The 23265-nt window shown below is 40.9% G+C and overlaps 2 protein-coding genes across 6 annotated transcripts in view; one reads left to right on the top strand and one right to left on the bottom strand.

The window, feature by feature from the left end:
• The first annotated feature begins 977 nt into the window (after positions 1-977).
• On the top strand, positions 978-18214 carry LOC100136237 (ubiquitin-conjugating enzyme E2D 2 isoform 1). 2 transcript variants are annotated; one of them, XM_021559483.2, is made up of 8 exons: positions 978-1348; positions 11109-11172; positions 11256-11287; positions 11377-11454; positions 11594-11699; positions 11813-11906; positions 12086-12135; positions 17388-18214. In XM_021559483.2, the coding sequence occupies exons 1-7, from the start codon at positions 1325-1327 to the stop codon at positions 12132-12134; spliced, it is 447 nt and encodes a 148-aa protein (XP_021415158.1). In that variant the 5' UTR covers positions 978-1324; the 3' UTR covers position 12135; positions 17388-18214.
• A 2874-nt stretch (positions 18215-21088) lies between these two features.
• LOC110488722 (nuclear factor NF-kappa-B p105 subunit) overlaps positions 21089-23265 on the bottom strand; it is a 35542-nt gene continuing 33365 nt past the window's right edge. For 3 of the 4 annotated variants that reach the window (XM_036942869.1, XM_036942868.1, XM_021561045.2), the window contains exons 23-24: positions 22720-22858; positions 22289-22580 (exon numbers count right to left, since the gene is read on the bottom strand). In XM_036942869.1, coding sequence (XP_036798764.1) covers positions 22501-22580; positions 22720-22858 — 219 coding nt within the window. In that variant the 3' untranslated portion in view covers positions 22289-22500. Of the gene's footprint in view, positions 22581-22719; positions 22859-23265 lie in introns of all 4 variants that reach the window. The other variant, XM_036942870.1, reaches the window with a different exon arrangement.

The following is a 23265-nucleotide window of genomic DNA, read 5'->3' on the forward strand; positions in this document are numbered from 1 at the left end:
GACCACCCTGAACCTCTCGTAGGAACCCAGCTCTTCCTCTCCTCTCTCCCAGACAGCTGTAGCCTACTCCAACGCCCGGCCGATCAGCAGGGAAATGACTGTGGCAACCTTGGACCTCTCGTGGCGGGGGCTCCTGTCTGATGGGTGAAATAGAGGGAGCACTGGAATAGGAATCCACGGCATTTGGATGGAGTCCTGTCATACTTGTCCAGGAGGGACAGTCGGAAATTGTTTCACTGGGCGGACTGCTGTGTAGGCTTGGGGGCTGGCTCGCTGGAACTACTCGTGGTAGGAGGCCCTCCGCTAGTTGGAGGTGAATCCTCTCGGATGGTGTTGAGGCGGTGGAGGATGCGGAGGACATCATCCATAGCCGCACCCAGTTGCGCCAGCTGATCGTGGTGTTGGTGGAGTAGGTGTCCCTGTTCGCTGCTGCTTCCATATAGTGAGGAAGCATTCTTTAAAATATACACTGGGAGTCAGGAAGCAGGTGCAGAAGGTGAGTTTAATTAATCATTAGAAAAAGGCAGATAAACAAAACAGGAGCCGTGTACTGAACGTGACAAAACCAATACTGGCTGATGACTGACGCTACTGAGGACAAAATAAAGGGAGAATAATCAAGGTGATGATGAGGTCCAGGTGTGCGTAACTATGGGGAACAGGTGTGCGTAATGATGGTTGCCAGACCAGTGGTTAGTAGACCACCCCTAAAAATGTAATCTGTAACATCAAGCTTTATATACGGGCATATCATGATGTTGCTACTTAGCAGGGTTTCCCTCACGAGGGCGCTCAGGGTAGCACTGTCAAACCTTTTGAGATTTCAACAGATTTTTACTGTTTATTGTAAAATGAATAAATAGTTGTCTTTATGTAAGGACATTCCAACCTTGTTTAGCATTACCTAGTCCAATTGTGGCATGATTGAACTATTTGTATCCGTTTGCACCAGTTTCAATGCGGGACTTTTCTTTTGAAGGCGAACCGCTGATTGCACTCATCGCGAATATTGCTCACTTCACAGTCGTGACCAGAAGAACGAGCTGAGCTAACGTAATCATTCGGCTGGTCAAGTTTGTAACGGCAACGTTAAAATATCAGTGCAGTCAAAGGCTGTCGACAAAGGAAAGCCAGAATATCATTCTATATTGATACCCTTGTCTCAACTGTAAAAGTAAAATTGTCATTTTTTGCAAAGCTAGCTAGGTAACCAACACGTTAGGTAGTTCGCCTTACACTACAGCTAATTGATATATGCTAGTTAGCATCACGTAGTTAGCCTGTGCTCTCCTTCGACAACCGCTCCCTGCTACGCACTGGCAGAATGGCCTTAAAACGAATTCACAAGGTAAATGGATTGTTGTTTGACGCTTTGCCGTAAATACTGCTTAATAAATTAGATATTCTGTAGCAGGTAGCTAATGTGGTGAAATTGTTATATTTCGTTTTAGTTAGATAACTACGTTAGTTAATGTCGTACAGTGGGCAGCTGACTATAACGTTAGCTAGCTCGCTGTAACGTTAGCTAGCTCGCTATAACCTTAGCTCGCTATAACGTTAGCTAGCCAAGCGTGCTGCCTTGGCTTTTGGTTAGCAATTTTAGCTAGCAGTAGCAAAGTGGCAACAGGGCCTAGCTTAGCTAGCTAGTTTTAATCACTTTAAAGTGAGTGTGACCAAAACATTAGTAAAGAATCTAAGTAGCTAAAATCCAAGCTAAATGACTTGACCAACGTTAGGTTAGTTAGTGTAAAGTTTGTAAGCTAGTAACGTTATCCCTTAAACTTCTACTGGAGCTAAGAAGATATGGTGAAACCTGATGAGAGGGAGGATAAGGCTGTTGCATACCACTAACGTTACCAGCTCGTGGCATGTTTCGGGTTTGAGTTCCTTGCTGGAAATATAAACCTTGTCATGCAAGCTGGCCAAGTCAAGTGTTATCCTGGTGTGGGTATTTTTTTCTGGCCTCTACTATTTTAAGAAACCACGGGCATAAAACATAGACTTAGCTAGCTGCTGTGGTGTTACTACTATGTTAGTCTGGAATTGCTGTGCCCCCACCCAAGCCAAGTTCAACATTTAAACACCTCTCCTAATATTGGTTTAGAGGTGGCATTCACTGACACTTGAGTTGAAAATGCAAGTAAATGTAGTTAGTTGAACGCATACCATATTACAGAGCTTTGAATGTTATAGGGCCATGGTGTTAAGTGATAGGTATGCCTATTCTATTGTCATTGGCAAATATTCAAACTAAAACTCCATGGATGAGGTCACCAACATTACATTGCTGTAGTAGGTGTTAAACCAATGTCTACACCCTTAACTTTTTTTTTTAGGGAGGGGGGGGGGGGGGGTGTTATGTAAAGAGTATCTTATAAATGTTCCTTTTGAATAGATGTAAATGAATGTTGGCCTATGCTGCTAGTTGTTCACCTTAACTGGGACAGGGCCCATGCCTAAAAATAAATTGTTGGTATTCCAGGATGTTGCTTCAAAGCCCTTTGAGTCCTGCCTGAAAATAAAGGGGAACATTGGTTGTTACTGTACAAATAACTTCTAGCATAAAGAACCTATTAGAATTGGAATTTGTTTCAAAGGTACTAGTAGATTAAAAATCATGAGCTGGCGCACACCCAGAAAAATTAGTTTGTGTGGAGGTGCTGACTAACGGTGAATAAACAATAAGGCACAGTGATGCCGACACGTTGGTAAATACCCATTAAAGTGCTGTGAGTTTATATATGGAGTATGCGACTTTAATTTGATAGATTATAGTTTCAAAGATACTGACACAATTGAACTGAATTGAACCCAGCATAGTTTATGAAACCAACAACAAAATGTAGACCTAAATATTAAGTACGATGCATATAACTCAGATTTATTAATTTGCTTATCAAAAACCTTTCTAATTTCACCAAGCCTACTCTTTAGGTTTGCTCAACCACAGAGAAGTGCTTGAGTGCAGATAAACACACACTGACAGCGATGCTGCTGTTGTCTTTCCCTCCCGTTTGGGCTCGCACAGTATAACACTGGTCAGGCCAATCCTCATTCTGACTCAGGTGTTTGAGTAAGACATTGCCACAATTTGTCAGGGTTAAGCTTTCATCTATCATGCAAAGTTCAGTATTCCCTATCGTTCGATGCTAATTACTTGCCTCAACTCACATACGCATCACTCAAGTCTTTACAGGCCTATGTTTATTACTGAGTTATAGCAGGTCTGTATTTACATAATGGTTCAGTGTTGATCTTTCTAACCGGTTAGTTAACCATAGTGGTGGAATCCTAGGCCAATGTCACACAGGCTGTTAGCCTGTTACTGGTTGAGTGACAGCTGTGTATCTTTAAACGCTAGCTCAGATTTGCACAGACACCACCTGTGCCTGACGGAAATACAGCCCACAGCTTCCTACCTGTTCAAGGCTTGACTTACACGTCTTTTACTAATCTATTTGATGACAAACATTGTCTCATCCTCTCCCAATCAGACTCGTATGCAATATAGACGGTAATCAACAGGACCCTGAACAGCTTCTGCCCCCAAGCCGTAAGACTGCTAAATAGTTAGTCCAGGTAGCTAGCTATTGGTTATCTGCATTGACCCTTTTTGCACTAACTCTATTGACTCACCACATATGCTACTGCTATTGTTTATCTATCCTGTTGCCTAGTCATTTTATCCCTACCTACAGTGTGTTTGGAAAGTATTCAGACCACTTCCCCTTTTACACATTTTGTTAGAGCCTTATTCTAAAATAGATTTGAATATATTATTTAACCCATCTTCCCCCTAATACCCCATTATGACAAAGCGAAAACAGGTTTGTAGATATTAGTGATATTTTCCTTGCCAAAAAAAAGCGATACCGATAACCAATATAACAAAAAATAGCAGCCTTTTAAGCATTCTAGTACAGTTAAATAGTTAAAACACACACATATGGACAAAGCGGTCTAAGGCACTGCATCTCAGTGCAAAAGGCGTCACTACAATCCATGGTTCGAATCCAGGCTGTGTCACGTCCGACCGTGATTGTGATTCCCATAGGACGGCGCACAATTGGCCCAGTGTCGTACAGGGTTTGGCCGGGGTATGCCGTCATTGTAAATAAGAATTTGTTCTTAACTGACTTGCCTAGTTAAATAAAGGTTACACACATCACACTGACCAAGTTATTGTGTTGGCATTTACGTATGTCCCCAATACCAGTAAAACATAATCAAAACCAATTTTTTTCACTTGCTGTGCTGTTTCTATGGAACGTCGTTTGGGTCTTTTCGTGTCAAAAAATATACTATAACACTATTTGGCGTGTCAAATAAGCTTGTTGACCAATCAGGACATGAATATGACTGCACGTCACATAATTTAATGCGTTCATTTTTTATGTAGTTATTACACATTGATTACACTATCACTCATATTTCATGTCACAACGATTCATTGATACGTATGCTATGATGCTGGTAAAGTTGTCTCACGCACCTACAGTGCTGGTCATAAAAAAAAGCTAGCTAGCTTATGGATGCAAACAATGTTCTTCGCCAAAAACATAGCAAAACATTGTTTCATTATCTATAGTTAGCTAGCTAACTAGATTGCTATGTGTCATCATATAAAATAACCGTCATTTATAAGACAGTTAATATTTGATTAATGGTCGGACCCATCTATGTGAAGCTAGCCACAATAAGGATTAGCCACAATAGTGGAATTTGCGGTTAGTCTTCAAAATATAAATATGGCGTAATTCTGCTGTTTCTATTCATTTCCATCACTGTCAATGACATACTTTTATTTTGAAGGCAAACCGCAAATCCCACTATTGTGCCTAATTCGTTTTGTGGCTAGCTTCACAAAACAACCCGGTCCAGTCGAGCCTAACTAGCCAGATGAAGCTAGCTGGATGCTTATAACGTTATCTTTGGGCAACAGGGTTAAGTAGCTGGCTAGCTATTTATTTTCATGAGCTGAAGTAAAAGTTCAATAGGTGAACAACAAGTGGCAACCTAGCTAATACTTACAAGGATTCCTAAATCGTTGCTAAGAATAACAGAAATGACTGCAGTTTTTACTGGTCATTGTTTTCAGGCTGGTTGTATTGGTGCTAGCTGGGTACCAAGTTAAAGCTAGCTACCCTAGAAGTTGCGGTCGAACAAATGATGCTATATTACCAAAGTGCTATTGTAAACACATCGTTCGTGGCCGGTGTTTGCTTGTTTGCAGACTTTTTCGTACAGCTTTGACAGTGCTATTTTATATTTGTTGACACGCAAAGACCCAAACAGCGTTCCATAATATGTATGTCGTGAAGCTAATAGCAGTGACGCTATCACTGTGTAACTCCGGTAGGGCAACTCCTGAAAAATAGCACACTTGGTAGTGTGTCCTGGTACAGCGCCCTTAACCACTGCGCCACCCGGGAGGCCCACGTCCATCATTCTTAAATGGAAGTTTGGAACCAAGACTCTTCCTAGAGCTGAACCTGTTTTTGCTTTGTCATTATGGGATATTGTGTTTAGATTGATTTGAGGGGGGGAACCATTTAATCAATTTTAGAATAAAGTGGAAAAAGTCAAGGTGTCTTACATACTTTACATACTTACATACTTTACTGTATATGTACATATCTACCTCAATTACATCTGCACATCGACTTGGTACTGGTACCCCGTGTATATAGCCAAGTTATCGTTATTCTTTGTGTATTTATTCCTTGTGTTATAATTTCTATTCTCTCTGCATTGTTGGGAAGTGCCCATAAGTAAATATTTCACTATTAGTTACACGGTAATATCACAGTACCAAAACATCATGATACTTATGATACCAACATTTTAGAATTCTGTACCGTTTCATATGATACTACCACATTTTTCAGCTCTTCTAAAGAACCAGCTGGCACCTATTCTAAAAGTTTTATAAAGGCAGTTTTGTTCCTAAATTCAGTTTAATTTAAGCAAAATCCACTGGTATGCGCCGGTCTAATAATATCCACTTCACTTTAATGTGCAAATCACGTGGCAGCTGTAATCCGCCAGCCGCATCCCCTGCCAACCCTCACTCACCTGCTTCTCTCCACCCGCTTTTCCTGCGCATCTGTTGCGCCACCCGTTTTTAAAATATAGTTTAACCGTGATGGCGAGCAGGGATGCAGACCCTGATGAGTCTTCTGTTATATTTGTACATTTGTGACATTGGAGCAGAGCGAAGGAAGTTGATACATTGATTAATGTAATCGCCTGTTATAACCATGAGCACAGGCCAGTCTGATTACACTGCAAATTCGCTGTCATGCAGACTCTGAGCGCCAGAGAAGGGAAATGGAGCACAGCTTTGCGGCTGGCATGCTTGTAGCTTTACAGTAGAGAACGGCTTGTCTCTAGCCTAAATGGTTTTTAAAAATGACCTGTATTACAGGTGCTACCTTTTTTTCTTCCTATTTTGATTTGCGCTAATTTATACTGGTCAAAAATCTAAATGCAACATGCAACAATTTCAAAGATTTAACTGAGTTACAGTTCTTATAAGCAAATCAGTAAATTGATTAAATTAGACCCAAATCTATGGATTTCACATGACCGGGAATACAGATGTGCATCTGTTGGTGAACCCGTTGGTGTGCCTGATGAACCAAACCACACATTTTTCTGATGATACCAACATATTTCATCACTTTGCTGCAGACAAGTTTAATATGGTTTTTCCAGGATAACTTTTCATAAATTAGAACTCCAAGGAATCTAGTAGATGTGACTTGTTCCATTTCATTCCCACCAATTGAGATCCTAGCTCAGTTTTACAATATTTTGTGTTCTTACTAGTGAATACAATGAAGTTGGATTTTGTCAACGTTTAAAGATTAACAAATTATCTGTAACCATTCAGAAAATGTGGCCATGCCTGAGTTGGCTTCATTAATTAGTAAATCAAAATTCTAGTGTGATGAAAATCGAATTGGTATCATTAGCAAAGAGAATGGGAAGTACAGTAGAAGACACAGCAGCAAGGTCATTGATATAGATTATGAATAACAAAGGTCCAATTATCGAACCCTGTGGGACGCCACAGGATATCTTGGCCCTGGTATATGCTAATGCCATTTGCCTAAAAAAAATTCTCTATCATGAAAACCGTAATAATGCAATTTAGAAAGTAATAGTTTGTCAACCATGTCAAATGCTTTGGATAAATCCAAAAATATGCCAAGAGCGTATTAATTTAAGGGCTGTAAATATTTTATCCACAAGTTGCAAAAGAGCCATATCTGTGAAATATTTTTTACGAAAACCATATTGGTGCTCACAGAGAATAGTTGATTTAAAAAAAATGTTTCAACGTTCTTTTGTACACCAATTTTTCTAGCATTTTAGAAGAACATGGTAGTACAGATATTGGGTGACTATTTGTAAAAACATCTTTGATCCACAGATTTTAATGATGGGGATAACAATTTTCTAATCTTTAGGAACAATACCAGTTTGCATAGATTTGGTAAAGAGTTGAAGTCGGAAGTTTACATACACTTAGGTTGGAGTCATTTAAAACTTGTTTTTCAACCACTCCACAAATTTCTTGTTAACAATCTATAGTTTTGGCAAGTCGGTTAGGACATCTACTTTGTGCATGACACCAGTAATTTTTCCAACAATTGTAAGCTGTCTCGTCGTTGTTGGTAATCAAGCCTACTACTGTTGTGTCGTCTGAAAACCTGATTAATTCAGAGACATGCATGGCTACGCAGTCATGGGTGAACATGGAGTACAGGAGGATGCTGAGGACACACCCTTGTGGGGCCCCAGTGTTGAGGATCAGCGAAGTGGAGATGTTTCCTACCTCCACCACCTGGGGCGTCCCGTCAGGGGTTGAGACCCAGGGCCTCCAGCTTAATGATGAGCTTGGAGGGTACTATGGTGTTGAATGCTGAGCTGTCGTCAATGAACAGCATTCTTACATAGGTATTCCTCTTGTCCAGATGGGATAGGGCAGTGTGATGGCGATTGCATCATCTGTGGACCTATTGGGGAGGTAAGCAAATTGAAGTGGTTCTAGGGAAGGCCTGGGCAACTCCAGTCCTCTGGGGCCTGATTGGTGTCACTTTTCCCCCATCCCTAGCAAACTCACCTGATTTTAAACTAATTGCATTTTTAACTGAAGATCATGATTAGTTGATTATTGGAGTTAGGTGTGTTTGATGGGGCAAAAGTGTGACACTAATCAGGCCCCCGAGGACTGGAGTTGCCCAGGCCTTGTGTAGGATGACCGGTAAGGTGGAGGTGATATGATCCTTGACTAGTCTCTCAAAGCACATCATGATGACAGAGGTTAGTGCTACAGGGTGGTAGTCATTTAGTTCAGTTACCTCTTGCCTACTTTGGTTTCTTTGCATGTGGGGACAGCAGACTGGGATAGGGAGAGATTGAATATGTCCGTAAACACTCCAACCAGCTGGTCTGTGCATGCTCAGAGGACGTGACTAGGGGTGCTGTCTGGGCCGGCAGCCTTGCGAGCGTTAACGCGTTTCAATGTCTTACCTCGGCCACGGAGGAGGAGAGCCCGCAATCCTTGTATTATCCTCAAAGCAGGCAAGGGTGTTTTATCTGAAGTGGCTAGTTTTCCTTTGGTAGTCCGTAATTATCTGTAGACCCGGCCACATACGTCTCGCGTCGGAACCGTTGAATTGCGATTCCACTTTGTCTTTATACTGACATTTCACTTGTTTGATTGACTTGTGGTGGGAATAACTACGCTGTTTCCATGGTGCAGTGGTTCGCACTTTCAGTTTTGTGCGAACATATTCCAGTCTGCGTGATCAAAACAATCTTGAAGTGTGGATTCCGATTGGCCAGACCACCTTTGAATTGCACGGGTACATCCTGTTTGAGTTTCTGCCTATAGGAAGGGAGGAGCAAAATGGAGTCGTGGTCAGATTTGACGAAGGGGGGAGGGGGAGGGTCTTGTATGCATTGCGGAAGTTAGATTAGCAGTGATCCAGTGTTTTTCTTGCGCGAGTGCTACAGTCAATATGCTGATAGAATTTAGGTAGCCTTATTCTCAAATTTGCCTTGTTAAAATCTCCAGCTACAATAAATGCAGCCTCAGGATATATGGTTTGCATAAAGTCCAGTGAAGTTCCTTGAGGGCCGTCGTGGTAACGGCTTGAGGGGGGATATACACGGCTGTGACAATAGGAGGATTCTCTTGGGAGATAATACGGTCGGCATTTGATTGTGAAGAATTCTAGGTCGGGTGAACAAAAGGACTTGAGTTCCTGTATGTTATTACAATTACACCATGAGTCGTTAATCATGTAACACACATCCTGCCATTTCTTCAGGAGATATGTTTATTCCTGTCGGCGCGACACACAAAGAATCCAGATGGCTATATCCCGAGAGAGCCATGTTTCCGTGAAACAGAGTATGTTACAATCCCTGATGTCTCTCTGGAAAGCAACCCTTGGCCTATTTTCGTCTACCTTGTTATCTAGACTGGACATTAGCGAGTAATATACTCGGCAGCGGTGGGTGTTGTGCAAGCCAACAAAGTCTGACCAGAAGACCACTCCGTCCGCCTCTTCTTCGGCGACGTTTTGGGTCAGCCTCTGGAATCAGTTCAAATGCCCTGGGTGGTTCAGACAAAGGATCCGCTTGAGGTTAGGTGAAACACATGAACAAAGTACAGAAAATATGTGTATCTGTTGGTGTGAATGCGTTTGTGTCAAATCAGTGTAATATAGCTGAGTGACTTACCATAGGCCTACGAGATGGGGGGTGAATGACCAGCTGATCATACTTCAGGTATGCGATGTTGCCTTCTTTTTGTTCTTCAATTAGTCGTGGCAGCAGTTCCTTTCTTTTGAGGTGTACCTTTTCGGAGAAGTCTTCATTAATGAAGATTTTGGTTCCCTTCAGGCACATGGCTCACCTGAGAATCTCTTCCTTGTCTTTGAACCTGAGCAGTTTCACCACTATAGATCTGGGCTGTCCATTGGGGATGAAAGTGCAATTCATATGCGTCCTCCATCTCGATGAGTTTAGGATCCAGTTTAAGTTAATCTGCCAGGAGTTTCTTGGCCTTGACAGCAAGTCTAGGCAAATTTGATTGGCACAGGAAGAAAGGAAAAGGGTCTGCTACTCATGAGATGTGCTTCAATGTAAGCTTAAAATCTATTTAAATTATCTTTCTGGTGGTTCTTAAATGTTATATGGTGCCTAAAGTTATAAGTTGGGAGCTGTGTGTGTGTGTGTGTGTGTGTTAACTGAGTAAAAGTTTAATGCAGTGTTTTCCCTTACCGCCACAATGACTTGCAGAACATTATACATGTATATTCCTTCATCCTATTCCTCCAGCCAAATCACAGGTAGGACTTTGCAAATCAGAAATTCTATGCAGTACTCTATTATACACTGAACAGTGTGAAATTCAATTAAGTTTGTTGTATTGAGTAGAACGTGAATTTCAGTGACAGGTTTTTGTGAAGCACATGCGCAGAACATTTAGAAAATTTGACGGGGCGAACAGAACTCTAGGCTACTCAGAATTTTTAACCCTGTGGTATTGTGACATCACTAGGTTACACCTGTTGTTTACGAAGCACATGACAAATATAATTGTATTTATTGGCCAAAGAAGTTCTTACCTAATCTGGTTTCCTGAAGTGTTTGCTCTGGCAGGGCTCTGCAAGAGACTATATTCTCTGCCACTGCAATACAAGAAACCTGTTAAGTCACTGTCCACTTTCACTAGGGCCAAGACTAGTCATTGTGAATTGTCATTATGAAAATTGATTCCTCTTTTCCTCCGTCCCTAATTAACCTTTAGAAATACTTACTGTGCAGTGCTCTTTGCAACGGCAGCAATGTAAATACAATGTAAATGCCCTTCGAAATACAACTGTGAGGTCTGTGCAGTAGCAGTATCATGGAGTTTGCTGTTTCCAGTTGTCCTATAAAAGAATCACCGATGCACATGTGTTTGCAACCACAGCCATTATGCTGGATCATCTAAATAGGTGGAGTTGAAGGGATGAGAAACTCAATAACCATGTTGGTAGGGGAACAGTGGGACTGATGGTGTCCTGGTTTGGTCCCTCTTTCAGGAGCTGAACGACCTGGCCAGGGACCCTCCTGCACAGTGTTCCGCCGGCCCTGTTGGAGATGACAGTAAGGCCAAACTAAGCACTTTTATTTGAGCGAACATTCTCAACATTGAAACATGTTTCTAACTGTATCTACTTGTTTTCCAGTGTTTCATTGGCAAGCTACAATTATGGGGCCTGTAAGTATAATGTATAAAGTGTTTGCTCGTTGAAGTTGCATTAGTTTTGGCTGGTCAGTGTGTCCGTTAAAATGTTTGTTTCTTTTCAGAATGACAGTCCATACCAAGGTGGTGTTTTTTTCCTGACCATTCATTTCCCCACAGACTACCCCTTCAAACCACCTAAGGTAATTATTTCCTCTCCTGTTCCTCTGTTCTATTACAATTAATAGTTTTCTTGATGCATGTAGACGATTGAGGAAGTATGGTTTCCGTTGATCTTATGTAATCATGTGTTTGATTGCTGCTCCAACCTTTTCATTGCAGCTAGCATTCACCACAAGAATTTATCACCCAAATATTAACAGTAACGGCAGCATCTGCCTGGATATTTTGAGATCACAGTGGTCTCCAGCATTAACTATCTCTAAAGGTAGGATGTTTGATGTTTTTCATGCTTTTGATACACATTTTTACCTTGTGACTTCATTTCAATTCACATGCCTAAGATCCACTTCTAATACTTGTTTCTAATCTTCTTTTCAGTACTTTTGTCCATTTGTTCTCTCTTATGTGACCCCAACCCTGACGACCCGTTAGTGCCAGAAATCGCCCGTATCTACAAAACAGATACTGAAAAGTAAGTATACTGTAGACCCAGCTTTGTCCTACATTTTGTTCATGAACTGCATACTCTAATATTTGTGAAAAATATTATGCCACTTTTTGATCCGAGACTTGAACGAGATAGGTGCTAAATGATAGTTAATTCCTATAATGTCATATCTTTATAATATAGGACCTTTCCTTCCATATCAGGTATAATAGACTAGCGAGAGAATGGACAGACAAGTACGCTATGCTTTAGGGTAAGACTGCCCTGCATTGTGAAGGGAGTGGACCGTGTGTGTGTCTGTGGTGGAGCTTTATGGGTTGTGACCAGGGGAGAAGGACTCCTCTCCCTTCTCATTGAAGCCACGAAGTTCAAGGGCGACCGTGGTACTACATTGCAGGCAAGACCCACCCCCCGTTATAGTGAAGTGGAAAATGGCAATCTTTGTGTAAATAAAAATATAATTTTTGATGACAATCATGGCACCAATAATTACTTTTACTACACCAGGTGTATTTCCTGATTATTTTAAAATCGTACACAGGTTATGAGGATAATTTTATAGCTAATGGCAGCCTGCAGTACCCCGGTCGGCCTTCAATTTGAGATATTCAATGAGAGGGGGCAGCACTGAGCTAGCCTGCAACGTCACTTCCCGGTGTAGCTCAAACTGCATGTTATGTCTACATAAATCTCTGACATGAGACGCCATCGCAACTGATTTATTTGACTTCAAATGCGGGAATGAGTGGTGTCATGCGATCAATAGCTTTGGCCAGACATTTTTTTTGTGGGTGGGCCTGCAGAAATGTGAGTGGGCCCCAAAAAAACCCACACATCGTCTAACTTCCTGCAATTCTACACATTTTGTCATTGGGTAGAGAGGAAACTGTGCCGTTTTATAGCTAATCTCATGCTATTCTACACATTTTGCCATGAGGTTGAAAGAATTTTGCATTTGAAAGCTAATTAAAGTTAAAGTATAAGTGTGACTGTGATAAAGGCACTGGATTATGAGCTGTCTTGTTTGCTAATGAAGTAAGCAGTGGCATGGTGCATATAGCCATAGAAGCACAGTGGTTTCTGCCTCAATGCAGTCATATTCTTGGCTTATTAGTGGTGTGGCTTTCAGTTAAATGTCATTCCAGTTCATCAATGTCATTCCAGTGCATTGCTTGCTATGAATTCTATCTGATGGTGTTTGCATGTTTAGGTAAAAAGACAAATGTCCTGTTTGGAACACTAACAAGTAGAAAGCATTAAAAAAATATACACAGTACCAGTCAAAAGTTTGGACACACCTACTCATTCAAGCGTTCTTCTTTATTTTTTACTATTTTCTATATTGTAGAATAATTGTTTAGACATCAAAACTAAAACAACACATGGAATCATGTAGTAACCAAAAAAGTGTTAAACATATATTTGATGAGATTCTTCAAAGTAGCCACCCTTGATGACAGCTTTGCACAAGCTTGGCATTCTCTCAACCAGCTTCATGAGGTAGTCACCTGGAATGCATTTCAATTAACATGTGTGCCTTGTTAATTTGTGGAATTTCCTTCCTTAATGCGTTTGAGCCAATCAGTTGTGTTGTGACAAGGTGGGGGTGGTATACAGACGATAGCCCTATTTGGTAAAAGTCCAAGTCTGTATTATGGCAAGAACAGCTCAAATAAGCAAAGAGAAATGACTGTCTGTCCTTTGGTCTAATGAGACCAAATTTGAGATTTTTGGTCCCAACCTCTGTCTTTGTGTGTGGTTCCCACCATGAAGCATAGAGGAGGTGTGATGGTGCTTTGCTGGTGACACTGTCAGTGATTTTATTTAGAATTCAAGACACTTTTTAAAATGTATTTTAAAAACTTTTATCCCTGTTTCTCCCCAATTTCGTGGTGTCCAATTGTCTCATTGCTGCAACTCCCATACAGTCTTGGGAGAGGCGAAGGTCGAGAGCCATGCGTCCTCCAAAATACAACCGAACCAAACCGCACTGCTTCTTGACACAATGCCTGCTTAATCTGGAAGTCAGCCAGACCAACGTGTCGGAGGAAACGCTGTACAACTGGTGACCATGTCAGCGTGCATGCACCCGGCCCACCACAGGAGTCGCTAGAGCGCGATGGGACAAGGACATCCCTGTTGGCCAAACCCTCCCCTTACCCGGACGACGCTGGGCCAATTGTGCGTCGCCCCATGGGTCTCCCGGTCGCAGCCGGCTGTGAACCAGGATCTCTAGTGGCACAGCTAGCAACTGCGATGCAGTGCCTTGGACTACTGCACCACTCGGGAGGGCCCAAGATACACTTACAGTGCCTTGCGAAAGTATTCGGCCCCCTTGAACTTTGCAACCTTTTGCCACATTTCAGGCTTCAAACATAAAGATATAACTTTATATCTTTATGTTTGAAGCCTGAAATGTGGCAAAAGGTCGCAAAGTTCAACGGGGCCGAATACTTTCGCAAGGCACTGTAACCAGCATGGCTACCACAGCATTCTGTGACCCAAAACACACCTCCAGGCTGTGTAGGGGCTATTTGACCAAGAAGAAGAGTGATGGAGTGCTGGATCAGATGACCTGGCCTCCAGTCACCCGACCTCAACCCAATTGAGATGGTTTGGGATGAGTTGGACCGCAGAGTGAAGGAAAAGCAGCCAACAAGTGCTCAGCAAATGTGGGAACTACTTCAAGACTGTTAGAAAAGCATTCCTCATGAAGCTGGTTGAGATAATGCCAAGAGTGTGCAAAGTAGTCAAGGCAAAGGGTGACTACTTCGAAGAATCTCAAGTGTAAAATGTATTTTGATTTGTTTAACACTTTTTTTTTTTTTTTGGTTACTCCATGATTCCATGTTATTTCATAGTTTTGATGTCTTCCCTATTATTCTCCAATGTAGAAATAGGAAAAATAAAGAAAAATCCTTGAATGAGTAGGTGTCCAAACTTTTGATTGGTACTGTGTGAGATGTATAGCAAACATTAGGAACATCTACCTAATATTGAGTTGCACCCCCCCTTTTGCCTTCAATATGTCAGGGCATGGACTCGGCAAGGTGTCCAAAGCTTTCCACAGGGATGCTGACCCATGTTGACTCCAATGCAGTTGTCAAGTTGGCTGGATGTTCTTTGGGTGGTGGACCATTCTTGATACACACTGGAAACTGTTGTGTGGGAAAACCCAACAACGTTGCAGTTATTGACACAAACTGTTGCGCCTGGCACCTACTACCACCCTCTGAATTGCACAGACACAATCCATGTCTCAAGGCTTAAAAATCCTTTAACAAGTATCCTCCCCTTCATCTATACTGATTTGAAGTGGCTTTAACAAGTGACATCAATAAGGGATCATAGCTTTCACCTGAATTCACCTGGTCAGTCTGTAATGTAAAGAGCAGGTGTTCTTAATGTTTTGTACACAGTGCGTGTATATACACTGAACTAAAATATAAACGCAACATGCAAAGATTCTACTGAGTTTTGCTAACCTCTCTGGATTAAAACCTAATTATATGTGCTATATTATGCATGGGATCACAAAAAAAAAAAAACACATTTTACATTACATGTGTAGTTTACCAATAAAATGGTCTAACGGGGATGTGGACATACTCAGTATACAAATCCCAAAAGAAAGAAATGATCTCACTCCAATAAATGTTTATAGAAAGTTAAGCTCTTGCGACCATGGAAATGCCTGTCTATTTGTGGAAAAATCACCCTGATTTAATCTTTAGTCATATCACACTTTACCTATTTGCTTATGGTTTTGCCTACACCTAGTGACCTGCTTTTTAAACTATATGAACAAAAAATATTCAATTTGATTTGGAATGACAAGCCTATTTATATAGCGAATATGAATTAGGAGGGCAGAAATGATTAAATATTAAAGCATTAGACCTCTCACTAAAGGCATCAGTCATACAAAAGTTATACTTAAATCCACTGGTTCTCTTGTAAATTGGTAGGAATGTCTCACCCCATCTTCAAGAATACATTATACATCTGCTCACTTTCGGTTATTTGAAATCAAAATAATTTCCAAAATATCGTCATATTTTAAAACAAGCTTTAGAAAGTTGGTTGCAATTTCAGTTAATCCACCTGAAAAGACAGAACAAATAATACAACAAATATTGTGGTTAAACTCAAATATACTAATTGATAAAAAAAAATAATGTTTCGATGAAATGTTTTAAAGGTATAATTTTAGTGAATGATATCATAAATAGGACTGGTGGAGTTGTCATACATGCAGCTAACACAGACATGGGAATGTCTGCTCTACCCAAAATTACAACCAACTTATTGCAGCATTACCACAAAAATGGAAGAGGCAAGTGGAAGGGGAAAAAAGTAAGGAACTTGTCTGGCGGCCCTGCATTAAATAACATAAATGTTTAAAGAAAAGTGTGATAAATACAAACATATACCAATTTAAGGACCAAAAGATTAACAGCTGTGCCAAATACATTGCAAAATAGTTGGGAAGAGATTTTCGATGTACCCATTTCATGGCAAAGGGTTTATGAAATGATACGCAAAACACCTCCCCACCCTCAGACGCTTCCGCAGGTTAAGAAGCTGGATGTGGAGGTCTTGGGCTGGCGCGCTTACATGTGGTCTGTGGTTGTGAGGCCGGTTGGATGTACTGCCAAATTCTCTAAAACGACGTTGGAGGCAGCTTATGGTTGAGAAATGAACATTCAATTATCTGACAACAGCTCTGTTGGACATTCCTGCAGTCAACATGCCAATTGCACGCTCCCTCCAACTTGAGACATCTGTGGCATTGTCTTGTGTGTGACAACTGCACATTTTAGTGGCCTTTTATTGTCCCCAGCACAAGGTGCACCTGTGTAATGGCCATGCTGTTTAATAAGCTTCTTGATATGCCACACCTGTCAGGTGGATGGATTATCTTGGCAAAGGAGGAAAATGCTCACTTAACAGGGATGTAAACAAATTTGTGCACAACATTTTAGAGAAAAACCTTTTGTGCGTAAGGAACATTTATGTGAATTTATGTCAACTCGTGAAAAATGGGACCAACACTTTACATGTTGCATTTTATTTTTTGTTCAGTGTATATATTTTTTTGCTCAATATGATTGGGTGGTCCTGGCTCTTCAGTCGATGGGCCGGGACCACCGCTGCTTTTATACAGTTGATATATACAGCCATTGGTTGTGACAGTGATATTATTGACAACACTTCAACTAACTCTAGGCAGACATATTTGGCCGCTCTAAATAAATCTGCCTTTGCTTCGGTAGATTTGGGCTTGGTTCTGACAGTATTTCCACTGTCTGGGACTGTTTATATGCCATTTTGGTGGGACTATGGGGGATTTTTATGTGTGAACATCGTAGATCTCAAGTTCAACTTGGGTAGTTGCCAACCTGTTGCTGTGTTGTAATGCATGGCGTTCTTGATCTTCACACCCCTTGTCTATTGTGTAATGATAGTCTATTTTCTTTTTGCTGATTTGTTCTATCTCCACAGGTACAACAGAATAGCCCGGGAATGGACTCAGAAGTATGCCATGTGATAATCTGTCATGGTCGTAACAACTTGCATTATAGATGGAATAAACTTTCAATTACTGTAATTATTTTGCCCATTCGGCCGCAATACTTTACCATCAGCCAATAACAGTAATTATATTTTTCGCCCCCACACCCCATAAATTTATTTACATGCTCTTAACAAGGAAAAATGTCTCCATGTGGCCCCCTTCTTTCCAAAAGATGCTAATTGATCAGAACTCTCATTGGAGCATGTATCTGTATAAAGCCAACCACAGCCACTTTGTGAAGAGCTCTTGATTTCTCTAAGTTTGCGCAGAAAGTGCCAACTAAAAGGAATAAGGATTCTCCAAATGCCACAATTTCTGTATTGAGAGGATCAACATGGTGCAATCACATTTTTGTAAGATTTGCCAATATCGTTAGAGAACTGAGGTCTGTGAATATTATACACTTACTCTTAACTGTTTGAATGGAGAATTGCTGAAGTTAGCTATATCTGCAGTAAATAAGGACAAACATTTTATGCATGTTGATAAGATAAATAATTGGTTTATGTGCTGCTGAGAATGAAAAGAGTTGAGAGCAAACGTGTCCACTTTTTAAAGTTTCACCTTTTTTGTTAATCCTTTTCCTTTTGTTGTTTTTAGAACGGGAGCCATTAGTTAATCCATCATCCACAACACTGTTCTCGCTTTTGCACTGAATACGTTATTCAAAGCTCTATGGCTGATCGATCAACTAATAGCTCTGCTATTTAATGGTTACTTTAATTTTTTTTCTCAATAAAGTTGAACAAATAACCCTCTGGTATTCTGGTGTGTTTTGTAACATAACTACTTTTTAAATGTATGAACATGGAGATGCATTGGGACTGTTGTTGTTAGTCTGTTCTGGTTGCACTACAAGTAGAAAACGATATGCTGCTGAGAACCCCTCAACAACTGTCGGGCTATTTATATGCCCCCCATGACTAGAGCAGCTATGGCCTTTCAGATGTAATCATAGCCATGTCTTTTCCTAGACTCCTTACATCCATTTAAGCAAATCTTTGAAGACTTGGATTGGTCAGAGCAAGTCCACATCAGTATTGAGATGCACCTGGATGCTGTTCTCTGGATGCTGAATGCCTGCATTTTGAATCCGTAAATGTTTATTTACAGTTTGGTCATTTAGCAGACCTATCCAGAGCGACTTAGATACCCTATTATACTGAATACAAATATAACCTTCATGTAAATTGTTGGTTCCATGTTTCCCAGGAATGTTCCATACGTAGCAAAATCATATTTCTCTCAAATTTTAACATCCCTGTTAGTGAGCGTTTCTCCTTTGCCAAGACAATCCATCCACCTGACAGGTGTGGCATATCAAGAAACTGTAATGATCATGCTGTTTAATCACAGGTGCACCTTGTGCCGGGGACAAAATGCAACTGAAATGTGCAGTTTAGTCACACAACGCAATGCCACAGACGTCTCCCGTTTTGAAGGAGCATGCAATTGGCATGCTGCCTCCAATGTCATTTTAGAGAATTTGGCAGTACGTCCAACCGACCTCACAACCGTAAGTAACCACGCCAGGACCTTCATGTCCAGATGGAGGGGATGCCAAACAGTAATTGTCTAATTTTGTGGGGAAAATCCTGATTGGGTGGGCCTATGTCCTCCCAGGCCCACCCATGGCTGCGGCCTGTGAAATCCATAGATTAGGGCCTAATGAATTTGTTAAAATTGACTTTACTTGACTGTAACTCTGCAAAATCTTAATTGTTGCATGTTTATTTTTCTGTATAAAATATTGTCCTATTATACAGTGTACAGTTGTGAGAATGACACAAATATTAATTTCCACAAAGTTTGCTGCTTCAGTGTCTAGATATTTTTGTCAGATGTTAGTATGAAATACTGAAGTATAATTACAAGCATTTCACAAGTGTCAAAGGATTTTATTGACAATTACATGAAGTTGATGCAAAGAGTCAATATTTGCAGTGTTAACCCTTCTTATGCAAGACCTCTGAAATCTGCCCTGGCATGCTGTCAATTAACTTCTGGGCCACATGAAGCAGGCAGGTGTGACTGCATCTGCACACACAGTGAGGCAAAGACTTTTGGAGGATGGCCTGGTGTCAAGGGCAGCAAAGAAGCCACTTCTCTCCAGAAAAAACAGCAGGGAGACTGATATTCTGCAAATGGCAGCCCAGTCTTGCATAATCAATGCTTGGAGTTTGTCAGAATTTGTTGGTTTTTCTTTGTCCACCCACCTCTTGAGGATTGACCACAAGTTCTCAATGGGATTAAGGTCTGGGGAGTTTCCTGGCCATGGACCCAAAATATTGATGTTTTGTTTCCCCGAGCCACTTAGTTGTCACTTTTGCCTTATGGCAAGGTGCTCCATCATGCTGGAAAAGGTATTGTTCATCACCAAACTGTTCCTGGATGGTTGTGAGAAGTTGCTCTCTTGTACAATCCCTGTACCTTTTGCAGAATATCAGTCTCCCTGCTGTTTTTCTCTGGAGAGAAGTGGCTTCTTTGCTGCCCTTCTTGACACCAGGCCATCCTCCAAAAGTCTTTGCCTCACTGTGCGTGCAGACGCAGTCACACCTGCCTGCTGTCATTCCTGAGCAAGCTCTGTACTGGTGGTGCCCAGATCCCGCAGCTGAATCAACTTTAGGAGACGGTCCTGGCACTTGCTGGACTTTCTTGGGCGCCCTGAAACCTTCTTCACAACAATTGAACCCGCTCTCCTTGAAGTATTTGATGAGCCGATAAATGGTTGATTTAGGTGCAATATCCTTGCCTGTGAAGCCCTTTTTGTGCCAAACAACGATGACGGCACATGTTTCCTTGCATGTAACCATGGTTGACAGAGGAATAACAATGATTCCAAGCACCACCCTCCTTTTGAAGCATCCAGTCTGTTATTCGAACTCAATCAGCATGACAGAGTGATCTCCAGCCTTGTCCTCGTCAACACTCACACTTGTGTTGACGAGAGAATCACTGACATGTCAGCTGGTCCGAAATGCAGTGGAATTTTTTGGGGGGGAGGGATACAGTTCTTTTGCATGGCAGAGGAACTTTGCAATTAATTTGATCACTCTTCATAACATTCTGGAGTATATGCAAATTGCCATCATACAAACTGAGGCAGCAGACTGTGAAAATTAATATTTGTGTCATTCTCAAAACTTTTGGCCATGACTGTATACAGGTTTTTTTTATTTCTCTATAAATAGCCTCAATGTAAACTGATCCTCAATGTCTTATGTTTTTTTTCTTGGAAAGCTTTGAATGATACTATATTAGTACTTGTTGCATATTCAACTTGTCTAAAAAGCCTCATCAACTGATTTGAGCCAGGCTGTGGATTAACTGCATTGTTTGAATGGAATGTTGGAAGTGAATATGAAAAATGTATGGTATCATTCCTCAAAAACTGTTGCTAGCTCTCAGAACATAGTGGAGATAAAAATGCATATCTTAAGAGTTTATCACAGCACTGGCAAACAATGGCTGACCTTTAGACTGTCATAAGATTAATATCCATTTTAGTATTCTAATTCTATGGTCAGATACTTGCCATCTTCCCCCAACTTGTTGTGCAAGTGCGTGAATATGTACGGGCCTTTGTCCACCACTAAGAAGCTGCTAGAACATGAGGAAAAGACATGCACACAATTAACAATTTTATTAAAAAACTATTACAATAGAACCCATTAAAAAGCAAACCTTTGACTATACAAAAGTTTCACAGGGTACAGGTATAAATATTGAAGCTCCACACAAAGTGAAGCGGTGCTTGCCTATTAAACCTTTGGTTTAGGATTGATCTCAAAATGCCAGTGTTGTCAGGAAAATGTTGGAACAGCTTCAAACTTGGTTGAAACAAATCTTTCAATGTCCATCTGATGTCGATAACATAAAAGAGGGTTTATGAATACCAAATGACTCACTGAATACTTAATTGCAAAATGGGAAAGAACAATGAAGAAAATAAAGCACCACTCATTCTCCAACATGTCTTCACCGTGGTCTTGAAGCAGAACTTGATAACCTGACTATGAACGTTTGATAAAACAATTCAACTGAATCAAGTGCATTGATAACAAAAGTAAATATTACTATAAACAAATGGCTTTCAAAAGTGAGTTTAGACCCTACTTCATACAGACGTCAAGGGGTACGATGAAAAGCTTGTCTACACAGGAATGAACTCGAGGCTATTCAAAAGTGGTTTCTGTACTGTAGTCAAGGCTGAGGATTGTGCTTTAACAGGCTTCATGATTATTACAATAAACCATTATCATACGTACAAATCACTGGTAGCACCACTTCCATAGGACATTTAATTAGACTTTGTTGTATGATAGAAGAGCATGTATTAGTGGTTGCTTGGTTTCAATACAAACCACTCAACTGTAACCATTCTATCCATGTGATATTTCCACAGCTACTTTATGAGTGGGGGATATATAACGGGCTATCCTTTTGGCAACTACTGCTGTATATGGAGGACATTTTCATTTAATATCATTTATCAGACACTTTTTTCCAAAGTGGCTTACGCCTTGTAAATCAGGGGGTGTTGGAACTTATTTCTCTCGGGCTTTGCCAAGGTCCAGAGTGCCACACTCAAAATTGGTTATTTGAATCGGCTGCATTTTTGACCGCCATGCTCCAAATGAACTGTAGTGTGGGGAGAACATTTCTGATCATATCATTTTGAATCTAATAATCTCTTAAATTACAAATGATGAAAAAAGTATTTTCCACATTTATACCAAGCCTCAGTTTTCCCCTGAATAAAACACATTCATGATGTTAATTCAAACAAGATTCAAATAGATTACATTCAGGTTTCCTGAAATGTCATTATGCAAACATAACATGCATACTATGTTTACGTATACAAAGCCACTTTCAAAACATTAAAAGTAAGGATATTTAGCATGATGTGTGAGGAGACGAGCTTGCTAGAGTGTCCCTTTCAGAGAGAAATTGTCTGTAGCCTGCTTATAGGAAGTAGAAGGCTCATGAAATCCTGACAAGGTCAGGGCCCTGATGTGTGATTAACCAATCTGGCAGTCACGCTGTGGAGAGCTCCACCCCACTGTCACACACGCCACTGTCCTCCTGTCCGTCCAGCTTCAGATCCTGGACACGTCCTGAGAGACAAGTGGGGGAGGGGGTTAAGGGCAGGTGACATATGCCAGATGATTCTATTTAAATCTTATAAGGTATGCTAGTATATATATATATATATATAGTACATTGAGCTACTGGCTGAGTCCTTTTTGAGCTTACCTAAGAGCTCTGTGGTGCTTCGGGGAGCTAGAGGAGCCTGCTCCGTTTCACACAGTGCCCCCTGCAGTACTGTCAACGCGGTGGAGTTATCCACCATCCTGAGCCCCTCCAAAAGGTCCATGACCATTCCCCCAGACACCTACAGGGTAGCCTAGTGGTTAGAGCGTTGGACTAGTAACCGCAAGGTTGCAAGTTCAAACCCCCGAGCTGACAAGGTACAAATCTGTCGTTCTGCCCCTGAACAGGCAGTTCAGTTAACCCACTGTTCCTAGGCCGTCATTGAAAATAAGAATTTGTTCTTAACTGACTTGCCTAGTTAAATAAAGGTCAAATAAAAAAATAAATAAATACAGACAGGGGCATAGAAGTGTTACTTATCGACAAACTATTGAGTCCAAATTAAACAGAAGTGTTGAAAAAAAAAAAGTCCTCAAAATTCAATGAGAACATATGAATTCATTTTCTGTGCTGACTTGAATTCAAGGTGGGAGAAATCTGAGCAAAAAAATAAGCTATCAATGTGAAATGTATAATCTTACAATGCCT

The sequence above is a fragment of the Oncorhynchus mykiss genome, chromosome 14 (genome assembly GCF_013265735.2).
Source record: "Oncorhynchus mykiss isolate Arlee chromosome 14, USDA_OmykA_1.1, whole genome shotgun sequence".
Classification (NCBI taxonomy): Eukaryota; Metazoa; Chordata; class Actinopteri; order Salmoniformes; family Salmonidae; genus Oncorhynchus; species Oncorhynchus mykiss.